This window comes from Myiozetetes cayanensis, unplaced genomic scaffold, assembly GCF_022539395.1.
Source record: "Myiozetetes cayanensis isolate MyiCay16 unplaced genomic scaffold, myiCay2020 scf10, whole genome shotgun sequence".
NCBI classification, from domain to species: Eukaryota; Metazoa; Chordata; class Aves; order Passeriformes; family Tyrannidae; genus Myiozetetes; species Myiozetetes cayanensis.
In genome coordinates, this window is record NW_026086605.1 from 7,627,493 (window position 1) to 7,643,290 (window position 15,798).

At 35.9% G+C, this 15,798-nt stretch overlaps 1 protein-coding gene across 4 annotated transcripts in view; it reads right to left on the reverse strand.

The window, feature by feature from the left end:
- ATRNL1 (attractin like 1) overlaps nt 1-15,798 on the reverse strand; it is a 462,818-nt gene that overhangs the window by 307,342 nt on the left and 139,678 nt on the right. For all 4 annotated transcript variants that reach the window (XM_050337075.1, XM_050337064.1, XM_050337088.1 and 1 more), the window contains exon 20: nt 14,869-14,962. In XM_050337075.1, coding sequence (XP_050193032.1) covers nt 14,869-14,962 — 94 coding nt within the window. The remainder of the gene's footprint in view (nt 1-14,868; nt 14,963-15,798) is intronic.

Genomic DNA, 15,798 nt, shown 5'->3' on the forward strand with positions numbered 1-15,798 from the left:
AAACTTAAAAGGGATGGCTGGAACAAAGGTAAAGAAAGTTGACTAAAATGACACCAGAGCCTCACGGCAGGGTACTGCAAAATATTTCATAACAGGAGTTTTGCCCTGTCAGTTTTGATCAGTTCAAACTGTGTTTGTGTTGGGTTTGATAGGCAGGCTGCAGAGCACTGCCTTGGAAAGCTGTGCTTGCTCCTGTGTGAGTACAGCACAGAACAGAGCCTTTAAGTAATCCCAATGACTTCCCAAAGGGCAGTTCACAGAATAAAGCATTTTTCAAATGCACAAAATCTCATCCTAAACAACGTCAGAAGGAAAAAAGAGAAAATGAATTATTTAGGTACTATAAGAGCTCTGGTGATAGAACTAGCAGTGGATGAGAAAATTCTTGCATTCCAGCTGGGGATGACTGGGAAATCTAACTCCTACACTTCTCTAAAAGCTGTTTTATCATTCCAGCCCATGTACCTCAAAGACTCAATCCCTCAACAAAGAGTTTATAAGACAGCAGCTTTAGTTGGACTTCTGATCAGCAATTGATCTCCTGTATTTTGTCAGCATCACACTAGACATTGCTAGAATTACCTGAGGTGCACGTACTGCACTAGGTATGATCAGTTATTTTACAGGAAAGAATGTGCTTCCTCTGCTTCCTTGGCTCTGTCAACAGCAGCAAAGCTACTGAAACATTCCTGTAAAATTCAGCACCTCTCTATAGATATTCTGAGGACACCAAGACATGTATTTCTGATTTTTAAAAGTTTGCAGTGCAAAATTTAATATATATTTAAAAAAAATGAATAATAAGAAATAGGTAAACTGTCAGAATGCAGTCCTAAAAAAAACAACTGATCACCTGAAATATGCTATAGCCAAAGGCATGTGGCTAAAAAGACAGCCACTCTTACAGCTGCAAAACCTGAGAGCTCGTTATTATTTACTACTTTTTAACTAAATACTCTTCTAAAAACAGTATCTTTTTGCTAGCATTGAGCCCCAAAGAAGTGCTTAGGATCAAAGACTTTAATTATTTATGTGGCCAACCATTTTGCCACCACTCTGTGTGATAACAAAGAAAAAGGTACTTAGAAAGAAGGGAAAACAGAATGCTTTACAGCATCCCTAGGACTGATGAAGAGGGTAGATTAATGGGGGGGGGAAAATCATGATTACAAAGTACTGAAATTTACTAAACTCAGACCTTTTTTTGACGTCAGAGAGAAATAAAGAGAAGCCAGGAGGCACACAGAAATCCTTTTTAGTAATCCAGACATACAGGAGAGGTGGGATATTACCGATGCAGAGATTGTGTGGGAACAGTTACGGCATAATCCCTTCACAAGTCTCTATTTCACCAGCCTTGAGCGTTTCTATTTTCTATCCGTCATTTTCTGACTGTCTGTTGGTTTGCTTCTTAACTCAAGCCTGCATAGGATAATAGGCTACAATTACATTAACCGCCTTTCATCTCAGTTTGAATTGAATTTGTTCTGCTAGCCAGCATGAAAATCTGTCCCAAGTCATTTTGCTTAAGTCAAAGAATAATAAACCCCCTCAGTCCAATAATTTAGCCAGTGGTTTCAATATTGAGAAATATTTTTTTAACTGGGAGATGATATCAAAGTTATTATTTAAGAGGAAAAATTCAGTTACAATATTTGTCAGTAATATACGTGATTTTAAGAATATTTAAAATACAACCCTATCCTTGGTTGTCTTTGCATTCCCAAGGTCTTTTTTCTCACTTGTTTTCTGATTGGGTTTCTAATTTATGCAGAATTAATGCTATGATTTGTAACATTATCCATAATTTAGAAATGCAAAATATTTAAGTGTCAATTGAAACACAATTCTGGTGACTGAAATGGTCCATCATGTCAGAAAAACAAAGTACTTGTTACATTTTACATAAACAAGAGAGAGAAATCAACTGAGAGCCCAGTGGAGAGATGCACTCCGAGGCAAATGCTCTTTTGGGAACATCAGAGTGGAAAGAAATCCAAATAACTCACTCTATGATTATAGTATGTTTCCCTTCTGGATTTTTATTTTTAAACAAAATATAACTGAAATGACTCTCTGGTTTCAAAGCTCTACTTCAAGAGTGACTTTGGAATGGCAGAGTGTTTGACAAGAAATCTTGGATTTGTTTATTCCTAATATTCTTCTTATTCGTAAAAATGAGCACACATTCAAAAGACAAAATATCAAATTGACAGACACACCTCACAATTGTAGTGAAATAATCTGTTTTAAAAACAAAATGTGCACCATACAACCTACTGCCATAACAGAAGAAAATTTCAGGTACAATTTACCATTTAGAAACACGTAAAGCTGGATATATCTGGAGTATAGCTCAGTACATCCATTATGGAGGAAGAAGATGTATCAGAATAACATTTAGTTTGTACTACTCAATGCTTCGTTTTTGCTTCTAGGTCTGCATTTAACCAAAATAATTCAATTTTAACTTCGACCACGTTTATAACAAAGCAACATTAGTCATCATTTCTTTCATTTTTTTTTTTCCCAATGAAAGAACTACTGTTTGCTGAATATTCATCATAATTTATTTTAAGGTCAGTCCTTAAGTGACATCATCTGTTGCAGAAAATTTCATTTGGTGCAAACACAACAAATAAAAGAATCAAGAGATTCTTGGGTTGAAGAAATTACACGTGAAAGGCTGAGGGCAGGCAGGGAATATGCACAGGTTCAAATATTTCAATTAAAACCATCAACATCCAGTGGCATAGCAACTAAGTCTAAAAACAACCTGTAATGTTATCATAACTTTAACCACGTAGAAATACTTAAGAACATAAAGATAATGAAAAAAAAAAAGTAATTCTAAAAAACCGAGGACAGGGAAAGCTCTCACCAAAGCTTCCAAAGGGCAAATGTCAAAGCATTTAAGAAACCACACAGTTAACTATTTTCCAAAAATGCAAGTGCAAAAGTAATAAAGTAATGGCACAGGAAAGGTTTCATGAAAGTCAATGGCAAAAAGACAACAGCATAAAGAAAACAAAAACGTCATGAAGTTTTAGCCTTTTTCTACACTAAAAGCAGGGTTGGAAAATTGTGGATTTTATACACATCATGGTGGCATAAATACAAGAGAAAAAAGGAGAAAAAAACCCTTAAGTACAACTGAACAATAAAAGCATTTTCTTTTTTTTAAAAAAATTAAAATAATGCATATCTATCACAAGTAATGCATTTACATAATTCCCACTTCTGAATCTTAGAGTTATTTAACTTATATGTGGTTGGCACTGAACTGCAGTGAAGTTGTTCATCTATTTAAATGTGCTATTACCTCTTCTTTTATTCATAAATATAGAGCAGGCAATCTTTTTGTTCAACATGAAGGATTGATTTATATTTTTTTTCTTGATTTATGTATTTTTCTTCTTACAATCATCACTTGTCACCTTCAACATGACCTTTTCTCAAAAAAAAACCCTTATCTTTACAAATACAAAAAACCAACAAAAAGTAATAAAGAGAAGGAAAATGAATGAATGAAGTATCAGGAGTGAAAAGGACTTTGTGAACTTGTTTTGTCAAACTCTTGTTGCTATTCCATACATAGCAATTAAGAACCAGCCTCCCAAGAGCAGGGGAAAGTAAAAGTAAACCATATGTTACCCAGTTCTCACCAAATCAGGGAAATATTTCCTCTTAAACTTAAGGAACAAGGTGTTATCATGTATTAAAATATTTATCTGAATCAGGGCCCAAATCTGTGAATAAATCTACACTACATGTAAGAGAGGATAAAATGGCCTAAAGGAGAACAGGATTAGAAAGTCATTTTGCAGCATCTGTTAGAAAGTAATTGCTGCCCTTATCTCCTTACAGATCTTGTAAGAACTCATTTCCAGGACAAATATTTTTTTTTAAAGTTAAACCTTCTTTATGAAATCTGATTTATTAAATCTCTTTCAGCATATCTGACTGTTCCTTTACCCTTTAATTCTTATCACTTCTCTGTGAGCAGCCCAAAGACTTTTCTTCCAGGACAGTGAGCCCTTTTGGACAGATTTCTTATGTTGTTTTGCCATTCTCACTGCTCTCCCTTTGGCCTCCTGCTGTAATTCAGTATTCCTAAGTTTATCATTGCTCTGTGCAACACTGATAGAAAAATGTTGTGGCAGATCAATTTTTCAGATGTGATTATAAGTTTGCTTTGATTCTGAATCAGACTCCTGACACCGTTTAAAACTGTTTTCCTAGCTAGGTATTTACTCTCTCTTCTGGTACTTTGTTCTTTTCTTAAATTGCTGAAAAATTCCTTTTCTTGTAATATAAAAACAAGAGATGGAGATGTAGAACTAAATCTGTGAGTCAATCCTTCTGAAGTGATAATCTAATAAAGCACTCAGGCTTCACTGTTCAAGTTTAGGATATCATCAGGGTTCTTGGATTGACTCATGTCCTTGTAATCAAGCTCCCCAGCCCCATTATCTAGTAAGCTAGATAAAGAATACCGCTTACTTTTCAATACATCTACAAGAAAAAAAAATATTGAGAGCTCAAAGCACGCAAAGGTTACACAGTTTAACTTATATTTTATACTTCCTAATGGTGATTATTCGGTACAAAAGAAGAAAAGAATAAGGGACCATTTCTAATATTTAAATGTTATTATCTTTTGTCTGGTGAGTACAGAGAGAATTGGTCTTACGCTATTTGTTGTTGCCTTATCAGTTGCCATTCCCTGAAAATACCTTCCATATGAGAGAGAATTTGCTTTTGGTTTCATAGGTTTTGAGTTTATATTATAAAAGGTAAAATAGTACAGATATTACTGTTTCCAGTAATAATGTTTATTTTAACTTACTGTCCTTTCAAGTTTTGATTATTTTATGTCTTTCACATGATAACGCAGGCTAAGAATGAAGGCAAAGAAGGAAAAAAAAAAAAGGATGTTTTTGTAAACATATGTGCTTACGTATGTTCAGCCTGCAGAATTCATTATCCCAGCTAGTCTATCTCCAGATTATTAAACAGGAATGAAACAAATATTCCTCTCAAATACACAAAACTGCAGCAAGGAGGAATAAGAGCATAGGTTATCACATTAGATTTCAGTGACTAAAGAGTTTTAGCTGAAGATACATTCAACTACAGAACAGGACTTCAACAACAGCATAGTTGTTGACTTAGTTGTTGAGGACAACAAGCATGAGATCAGGGGCTCCTCTGCAGCAAGTGCAGACAGAGTTGAGATGGAAAGAAGGGATGGAATGAAGACTCAATGTATAAGAAAACCTGCCTGACTTCTGGATGTCAGCACATCCAAGTGCAGCAGAACACAAGGCTGCTGGAACAGGCAGGCTCCTCAGACTGAGGGTTTAACTCTGTGTAATTGGTGTGCTCAGTCTATAAAACTATCAGAAGCTTCATGGAAAAAGAAGTGAGAAGTAACTCATTTCTCACTCCCATGCCTGAATACCAAAACACATTTCTTAGTTCTGCCTGTGCATAGTTTTAATCTTTTACGTGCATTCTTTTAACACTCTCAGCAACTACTGAAGCAATTTAAAACTAATAACTGGCAACAATGGGAAACAAAATGTTTTAACTTTAAAACCAGAAATAGAACTATTGCAGCTAAATTTTCATCTATATGTAAAGGTATACAATTGACTGAAAGAGACATCAGAAGATGAAAGCAGCAGTAGGAAGATGCATATTACTTCTATTAGAGACCATAAAAGGGGAAGAAAAGTTCATCATCACCAGGAGATTTCTAACAAGTAGTGTCTGCAGTACCCACCTGACCTAGCCTTTCCTTACTGCTGCATAAAACCTGCTTTTCTTCCCTTTGTTACTATATAAAATGGATAAATATCACAATCTGAAGCTGATAGACGTATCTATCACCATGGTTTTCATCACAGTGTGGCTTCATTTCTTTACTTATTTGTAAGGTTTTGGAAATAGATCTTAAAATAAAAACAGGGCAAGGTATTTTGTGAAAGTTGAGTACTGAGCAATCCATATCAAGCAAGATAAAGGACAGCTATTTCAATTTTAAACTTAGCTCTGTGTTGATAGCTTGTAGAGAGCTGTCAGCTCTTGCAGCGTTATTTTCTTTTCCCATTGCTACCTATATACTTGCACGAGCTTAATGACAAATTGATTAAACCAGATGTCTATTTCAACTCTAACAACTCTTGTCCCAATTACTAATTAACATACTAATGGCCTATCAGATGTAAATTATAAGCTCTGGTCTACACTGCACAATGGATACTATTCTATCAGCATCTTAAGATCTGAGAATAATAAAGGAATTTTCAACAGCTTCAAAACCTCATAAGCACTGTAGATCTACTGAGAACCTGAGATTCACAAAATCTATGTTGTCAAATTCATGATTTATTTCGTTTAACAGAATAAAATGTTTGGATCACTATGCATATTGAATTTGTGCCCTGAAATTAAGGAAAATGTGGATGTTCAGGATGGATCTACCTTAGAAAACTGTTTTTCCCTTGAAATAAAAAGTATATCCACTGAAATGTATTGATGTGGATAGCACAAGTCCTGGCAGCAGACACACAGAGACAGTCCCTTCAGCCTTTGCTCAGTCCTTGTCAAAATTATGTGATCAGTTGGCTGGATTAAGCAGCATCAGCAAGACAACCATTTTAAAGCTACTAAATGCTCACTGCAGTATTACAGACCTGGTTTTCCCCAGAAAGCAAACTCTCTAACAGCTAATATTTTCAGTTAACTGTCAATTATAAAACCAGTATCACCTTCAAATCATTTGACCTGATTTTCTTTTAAAATGGCAACTTTAAAAGAGATTCTATTGAAAAACATTATTCTAAATTCTCCTTGAACACTTGCTATGTCCAGCTTAAGAAGGAAAACTTGGAGTGTGTAAGAGGAGTGTATTACATCAGTTACATCGAGTAAAGAAATACATATTGTGATGGTTAAACTCCAACTCACCTCCCATTAAGCATGTATTTTGAGTTTGCCACATACTGAAGCAGTGAGGGAAATAGTTATTTTGACAGGAATATGTTAATGCTTTATTTTATTTTTATGATGTCCTGATATTCAAGAGACAAATTTACTTAAGTGATTCTGATATATATTTCCTACTGGAATTTAATTACAATTTTATAGTTTAAAAAAAATCCATTTTAAAAAAGTTCAGACTTTATTTAATCAAGTATCTCAGACAGAAAATTATGGATATTAATAATATAAAAACATACTAAATATAGAATAGGTCAAATAATCATTTATTTCAATTTAAATAGATTTTTCTTCAAATTAAAATGGAAAAAATTAATATTTTCAGTCATTTAAAAAGTTGAAGTCCTAATAAGTGCAACTCATCATTTACTGAGAATCAGTGCTTTGTGCCTCAGTGAATGCTGTCCTTTCAGGAAGATACAGCCTTATTAAAAAAAAAATAAAAAGGCAAACCCAACAAAAACAGAGAAGGTGGATTTTGGGGGACATCCAACAGTATTTAATAAGCTCACCATGAAGTCCAGTGCCACAAACCTCAAAAAAAGGTCAGAATTTACATGAACATGCAAAAATTACTCTGTGCAGAAACAGCTGGGGTTCCATTGAAATGATCTCATTTTTACAGATCAGTTTCAAATGAGAAGAAACCACATTATCTGTATCAATATATCTGTGGCCCCCAACAATTCCTACTTGTTTTGCTCACAACTGGAGTTTCCACTACAGAGTATTTAACTCTAACAGTACATAATGAAACACCAGTTCAGTGTGTTGAAATCAATGTCTGTAACTAAATCTTAATGCTCTTTACAATAGAACTCTACTCTCTTTAAAGTTCAGCCAACCAAACCTCATTTGTGCTGATAATCATTTAAGGAAAATGAACCAACTCTCCTTTCTCTCTAATAAAATGCTGTAAAAGAAAATCCTGCTAGCTCCTCAATATGGTAATACCATGAATGAATCAGGGAAAAAATTTCATTAAGGATTTTTACTAGAATATATTTAAGTGCTTCTACCAGAAAATATTATCTACTTTATCCTTGGTGGAAGCCACAGGAGAAAAGTGAAGCTGTACAAAGAAGTTAATAAACAGTTAATATATCTCCAGATGTAGCAACCAGAATAGTCTATCAGCATTTGCTACTTAACATCTCACATTTCTAAGGCAATGAGCAGCTGCTTTGCACCAGGGCAAGAAGCAGCTGGTTAATCCAAAGGGCTTGTGGTGGGAGCAAGTCAAGGCACCAACAGCAGGACACCTTGGGATGGAGCTTCACACTCAGCAGGCTCCCTGGGAGTCCAGGGAAGTCAAGGGAAGGGGAAGGTTTCTTTGATATATTCACAAAGCTTTCACTTCCTTGTGAGGTGAGTGGTATGTGCTTACAATTCTTTTCCACGTGAATATTTGGGTTTGTGGCTCCTGGAACCTGAAGGACATTCAGCCTTGTCTCCTGATTGACTTCTTATTTGCCTTCAGTCACAACTTCAAAATTTTGAATGATACCTAAATTGAAAACTAATAAAAAGAACCTGCTTGTTTGTGAAACAACTGAAAATTGATGGTTTAGCCAAAAATAATCAGCCAAAACTAATTTAAGAAAAAAAAATTTTGATGAAGGGGACAGCAATACTGCTTCTTTTCACTTCTTTCCCTTCTCCCCTGTCCCTAGAACTGAGAAACTGCCTCTGTCTAAGGTGCTGATACAGACTGTGATCAGTAAGGATGGAGCCATGCCAGGAAACTCTTTGGCTTTCTTCCTCTGCTCTTTTCCAGCACAAAGGACCAGTAATGACACCTAACATTCTGATAAAGCATTTTTAAGGTTGAGCCGTTTCTCATACAGTAGCCGAGATCTCCTTAGGAAGACCAAAAATTAAAATCACTCTGATACCATTGTTTCCTCAAATGTGCACATATGCTAAAGCTGAGCAGTGTTTGTGTTTTCATGAAGGCAAAGAGAATAATATATGTCAAATTGTTTGGTTTAATACAGAGTCCAGGAAAAACTGTACTAGCAACACTTTTTTTCTCACCTTGAATATGTTTTGTCACCTCCATAATGTTTTGTAGGAGTGTTTACTCAATTTTTTTTTTTTTTAAATCTCCTTAAATATTCCCCTCCCACAAAGGAAATATCACTTTCCTCCTTATGCTCCATAGATAATTGTCCAAAGCTGAATCCAATAGCAGTAGTCAGCAAGAATAATAGTGAGGTAGAAGGTTGTTACTGCAACATAGCATACACTGAATTTAATCAGTTACAACAGAGCAGTACATAGAAGAATTTTTAAAAAGAAGTCCCTGAAATATCTGGGTTTGTCAGTCACAACTCAGATGAGGGTTTTATTCTGATGACAGCAGGATGAGTAGCCAGGAAAGCCATCGATTACTTTCTTTTCATTTTATCAAGAGAACCACTTATCTTCAACCAAAGCAGTAGAAAGGGCCAACTAACTTCATACTCCACTGGAAATACATGTTATTTTTCCCCCCTGCCTGTAGCAAATATTCTGACTTTCAAAAATTGAAGTGTGGGTTTGGCTTAGGAGGTGATGGAGGATTAAGTATTGTCGCCTTTGAGATTTAGGAAAAAAATAAGCTACCTTTTTAATTCTTAAAAAAAAAAAAAAAAAAATCTCCAAGAGTTAGTTTTGTGGTGTAAAGTCTGTAAAGAAAGATTTAACAGACTTCAAAGAGGGACAACTGCCCAGGGAGAAGACTCTGACTTCATTGTCTCCTTAAGAGGAGGATGCAACGGAACAAGAAAAGTATCCAAACTGAGTGGATCAGAGACCAAACCCACAAAGAGCCACGGGAGCTGTAATGCTTATCTACCACCAAACTGTTTGATGCTCAGTTGCTCAAGCAGAATTCCCAAATCCAGAATAACTCCCACAGCTGCCCACACAGCACACAGGTTGCACTTCAGTTCCGTGGGATGACACAGTTGGAGACCTTCTAAGCCACCTTTACTGTCCCCAAGATGAGCTTTGTATGACTGGGGAGTCACAGATTGAAGCCATGTGTTGGACTAAGTGTGTAAACACTTTCTCTGTCCAGAAATGGTTGGATCAGAATATTCACTGGGCAGGTGTGAGACATACAAGACAACAGTTGGACAAGTGGTATTATCTGAAAAATACCTGGAATCCGACAGCAAGTAGAGTGAATATTGAAGATGTAAAATAGTTAGATCAGGCACACAGGGCCTGGCTTTATCACAGCAGCTCATTAATGAGGAATAGTAAAAACTACTCTGTTAAAGTAATTCACAAATGCTATCCTATACATGACAATTTGTGATTTGTGAGGTTAATTATGGCTCCCATGAATAATGACAGTTTGTAATCCAACACCAGCACCATGAAAAGAATAGAATAATTATATCCATGGTTAACAGAGTTAGTCAAGTTAGTGACAATGATAATGAAACTAAATGTATTTATGGTTTTTGGAGACCCCAGCATTTTATATGGACGGAAAGAATGGACTATGGGGGCATTATGTTCATGCAGATTAGGAGAGACAAATGGCTGGTAGAACCACATGTTGCAAAGAACTTGGTCTCCACTGTCAGCAACCTCCTACAACCTTTTTCTGGAATTTGAACAGTACTGTCTTACAAGAAATTCTCCAGTCTCCTTTTACATCTTCTCAAATAAGCAATGCCAAGGGATGGTGCAACTGCACAGATATGTGCAATTCCCCTTTAAAGGTAGTCCTAGGCAAGATGTAAAGTCAAACGCCCTTTGTCCCTTCCTTAGGGGTTATAACTCAGGTTATAACTTTGCTGGATAACAGAAAACCAGGCTCAATAATAAAGTAATTTTATGGTAGTCATGACCTCCCTTCATCTCTTCCTCCCAGTAACTCTCCAACAGGACACAGTCTATGCCTGTTTCTCTTTTTCCTGTACAGGTAAACATTAGCATCACTCCCGCTCCTAAATTCATCTCAGTCCTCAGATTCAGTATCTAACTGAAGGCAGAAATAATTGTCTGCAGCTTATATTTAGCTTTAAATCTTAATGGGTCTATTTCAGATCTAAAGAACTTGCAAACTTATCTATTCTTTTCAGCTCTGCTACTTTACTATAATAAAAACAGCACATAGAAGCGTCACCTCACCTATACATCCCTACACAACTGGAACTGTAGCAACACTCAGCACCAAAAATTACTGGCATTTTATAACAAACGCATCCTGAGCAGTGGAATTCAAAATGGGTCTCACTGGCATGTCACCTGTGAAAGACTTGGGCAGCCTGCCCTGTTCCACTGCTTCACTGATATAACATGCACCAAGAAAAAGAGATTATTCAAATGCCAATCACTGAATTGCATGGCCATGGCACTGGAGGAACAATTTTTAAAAACAAGGTATTTTGATTCACTTATTTTGAAAGAAAATCCAGCACAATGTATTTTTCAAATAGGAAACCAAGCAGATATAACTTAACTAAACCTGTATCCAGCATGTGTAATAACATAAACCAGTTGGGCAGAAGAGACAGGGACACTGCTTACATTCCTATTTTACAGCCAAGAGAGTCTGAAAAGTTGTAAGAAAGATCTGTTTTGCTCTGCACTTTGCATTTTTGGAGGTAGCCTGAAGAGGGAGTAATGACTATAAAAAGCCTCAGAAAACAACTAAATCCCAGTGGTGAGAGAATTCTGGTCTGTTGAGCTTGCCAAGTCAAAAGACTTATTTATATGTGCATATACAGTCAGTTATGGAAGATCCTAAGTTAGAAGCCAAGAGCAAAATTACTGAATTCTCACGAAAGAGAAACCCTCATGCCCAAACTGCTTCCTGTTTTCCTGATAATTAGCACTGAGTTCAAAAAGATAAAAGGCACATTTCATGGGAACAGAATACCTGAGAAAATCACAGGTATCATTTTTAATGCAGCTCCTGGCAAGAGATATCTTGCTAACAGAACCAGTTTTACATTGCAATACCAATACTGCAGTGTCCTCCAGATCTCAGACGTTCACAACTGACCCACAATAAAGTACCAAAAGCTCTCCACAAGGTGTTTGCAGCTGCTCCCTTAACCACTGCCTCATTCTCCTCTCTTCCCTGAGAACACTGCCTACTAGAAATGATGCAGGACATGCAGACCCTAGTTACTCTCTATCTTTACAAAGTTGGGCAACTTCCTGAATAAAATGTAACATTTGGAAGTAACAATGGTTACAAAAAGTGTAGCTTCATTTACAGAGAGCCTGCAACTCTGAAAGATCCCAGAGAGCCTCATGAACTTTACATATCATATACTTAATAGAGTAAAGCAGAGAAAGCAGAGGAAAGGAAGCCTACTGCAGAAAAAAAATAAATAAATACATAAAAGAAAAAAAAATCAACAAGAAGGCTGAGAGTGACATACAATGCTGCCAAAACCCACACTTTACTTTTCTTCAAATTTGAGATCTCAAATGTTTCAAGTGCCTTCTGAGAGTTTAAGCCATTAGACTGCATTTGGGTCATGTTCTGAAGCTTTGATATTAGACATATTGTTTAAATGAAAGCTGCAATTTAAGCAAAAATGATTGATGCCAGAAACATGAATTAAAGAAAAAAAAAAAGTATCTCAAATCCTTGATAGATTTGGCAATAACTACTACATGTAGAACAGAAAATTAGCACATTTACAACATATATTTAATGTTGAAGTTGGAGTTTTATTTTATTGTTCTCCTTAGAAAGCTAATGATCCAGCTCTTTGAGAACTAGCTGAGGGCTGTAACCTGTCCTTACAGAAGAAAGTTAACATCTTCAGGTAGTTACATAAGACAAGAACCAGTGGCTACACCCACCGAGATCTAAGTGATAGATTTTGCTGGAATTCTCCTTGAAATATCCCAAGTAATGGAGTAACAGGCACATCAAATTTTAACAGAAAACTGAAAACTGAAAGACTGGACTCAGCATGAATAAAAAAAAAAAACCACCTCATATCAACATTCCCAACATTTGGAATATCAAATACTTTAACATCTCAGCTTGTCTCAGATAAGACTGCTCTGTGTACGAATCTAGAAGGGGATTGCCTTAGATGTGACAAAACAGGGATTTTCAATCTAAAAATAACAAGACATTTTCAGTCTGAAATTGTCATTTTAAGTTTGCCCTTGAAAAGTCAAAATTCGAATTTCCATTTCCTCTGTCTTGTGGATTTGCTGTAATTGCTGATCAGGAAAATTCATGACTGGGAAAACCTTTTCTTTTCTAGTTCAGTAAATGAATCTTTGAATCTTTGTACAACAGACAAAATCAATACAGCAGATTGATAGAGCCGAGCAGCACAACTAAAGCATATAAGTGAAAATTCCATATTTGAGTGGGAAAACAAATGATGAAATGGACACAAGACAAAGGAAAACAACAACAACATAGGTACATGAAATACAGACTGGGGAAAAGGTCTATTAAAAGTTCCTTAATTGAAGGGTAGTTGGTAGAAAATAGGAGTTATGAGCAAAGAAACTGGGGTTTGTGGTTCAGGTGTTACAAAGTTGAGGGGCAGTTGAGGGGTTTTTCTTCCCGTTCATTGTCATTAGGTAGAATGGCATCAATAGAAGTCCACAGCATGCTGGTAATCAAACCACTCATTAGCATCTAGAACTGATTGTTTAGACACAAAAAGAGGGGAAAAAAACTTATCAGTGAAGACTTAATTCAGAGTTCAAAGACGTTATCACTCCAGCTTTTGTCATTATAAAAATGCATCGTTTAGTCCTAATCTTGATTTCCTGTCTCATCCCGAGACTCTTCAATTGTCTGGACAGACAGTCCCAGAGGTGGCACAGAAACAGTACACCTGCCAGCACAGCTTTCTCACGAATATACACACAGCCTCTGCACCAGGAACTCCTGTTTCTTGCCTATTTATCAAGGAAAGCATTAAGGATTCAAGGTAGGCTTCAAGCCAGCTCATTAAGTGTATCAAAGACAAATTCCCAAATCTGGTCAGAGTGGGTGCCTTGTGGCAGGCAGAACATCACCCTTTGGCACCTCTCCCTGCTGGAAAGGAATAAGCTGTATTTATATGCTTTTTCCCAGTTCCAACCAACATTGTTAAGATAACTTTTTTGCCAGATACTATTAAAATAACTATAATTGTGAAAGGAATAAGGTTCCTATTGAATAAAAGGATAGAATGGACTGAAATAAACATATTTAAAGTTGTTCATGATTATCTTCAATGTGTTATTTTTCCTACTTGACAAGTTGCTCCATTTCAGTACTTTATTGTTCTTAGTACTGTATTTTTTATGCTCTATCTATCTATTCTAACTCTTCCTCTAAACACAATAAGCTGTTCCAGTACAAAACAAGATACACTAATTGTACTTTCCATGACAGGTCTACACATTCCTCTGGTCTAGCTTTAAAGCTGTGGGGAAATGTCTGAAACACTGTACACTTTTAGTAAGGTTCCAAACTACTCTAAAAATCTTATAACTGTAGACTCTCATCAAGATATGTGACAAATGTACTGACTATAATTACCAGTTTCACATATAATTTTTTACTTACCTCAGTTTTTTAAAAACCTAAGAAAAACAAAGACAACTACAGATAACCAGTTTCTTGTTACTTGTTCTTTTTAAGTCTGCAGTGTCGGCAAAACACTACTAGTATTTGTGATGTAATTCTTAACAAAAGTGTAAGTAACACTGAAATTGCCTAAGAAATGTAGGGAACACCAGATTCACCACTAAAATGTTGTCAGGTCAGACACAAAATTATAAAAAACAAACAAACAAACAAACAAAAAACAAACAGGGAAAAAGTGATTATACACTAGTCATGAATTGCAATATACTTGGACTAAATTTAATTGTACTCACAGTTGACACTGATCTCCTTTGATTCCCTTAGTTGTGCAGAAGCATTTTCCTGTTTGCATGTGACATATATTTGCATGTCCGCTGCATGTGCAAGCTGTAATATCAAAACATAAAAATGAGATTTCTTCACCCATATCACACTTTAGAACTAAAGGAATTTTCATAGATCTTAATACTTCATCCTACACACATTTCCTGCAAGCTGCCTTAAAATATATATCTATTACTACTTCAATTATAAGGGGTTTTGTGCGGTGTTTTGTTTTTTTTTTTTTTCCAGAAAATTTCACTTGCACATCATTTAGTTTATTTTCTGCAGAGTTAAAAATTATTCATGTGTCATTAAGGGCTCTCGTCCACACCATAAATAACAGCAGTCTGAGAATAGCCATTAAAAGTTACTCTTTCAATGCTCAAGACAGCAAATTATCAATAATAGGTATTTCTCTGGTCAGGGTGAAATCCTAACCAATGACAAAATTCATTTCATTTCAAACGTCAAATTAAAGCACGGGTTTGGTAAAACATCTAATATCACTGGAATTCTTCCTTTTGACAAAGGCAAACAAAATGAGAACTTTGAAACCATTTGAACAGAGTTAATACTACTAGCCTACAACAAGAATGTCATAGCAGCAAGAAACAGGCAACTTTACAAGCTCCTGAAGTTTGACCAGAAGGAGAATCACAAAATCATCATCATTACTGTACTCCCTGTTAAGCTCAGTGGCTGAAGTAATTCTTTCCACAGTGGCCTGCTGACTGCCACTCTTGCTGCCTCAGAGATTCTCACCTCAAAACAAACCTTCACACTTCCAATCCTTTTCAGTTTTCTTTTTGCTTTTTCTACCCATGTTTATTTGAATTATTATCTTCTTTGGGCAGTCACCTTTTTTTCCCAACCAAGTGTCCGAAACATATTACTGTCTC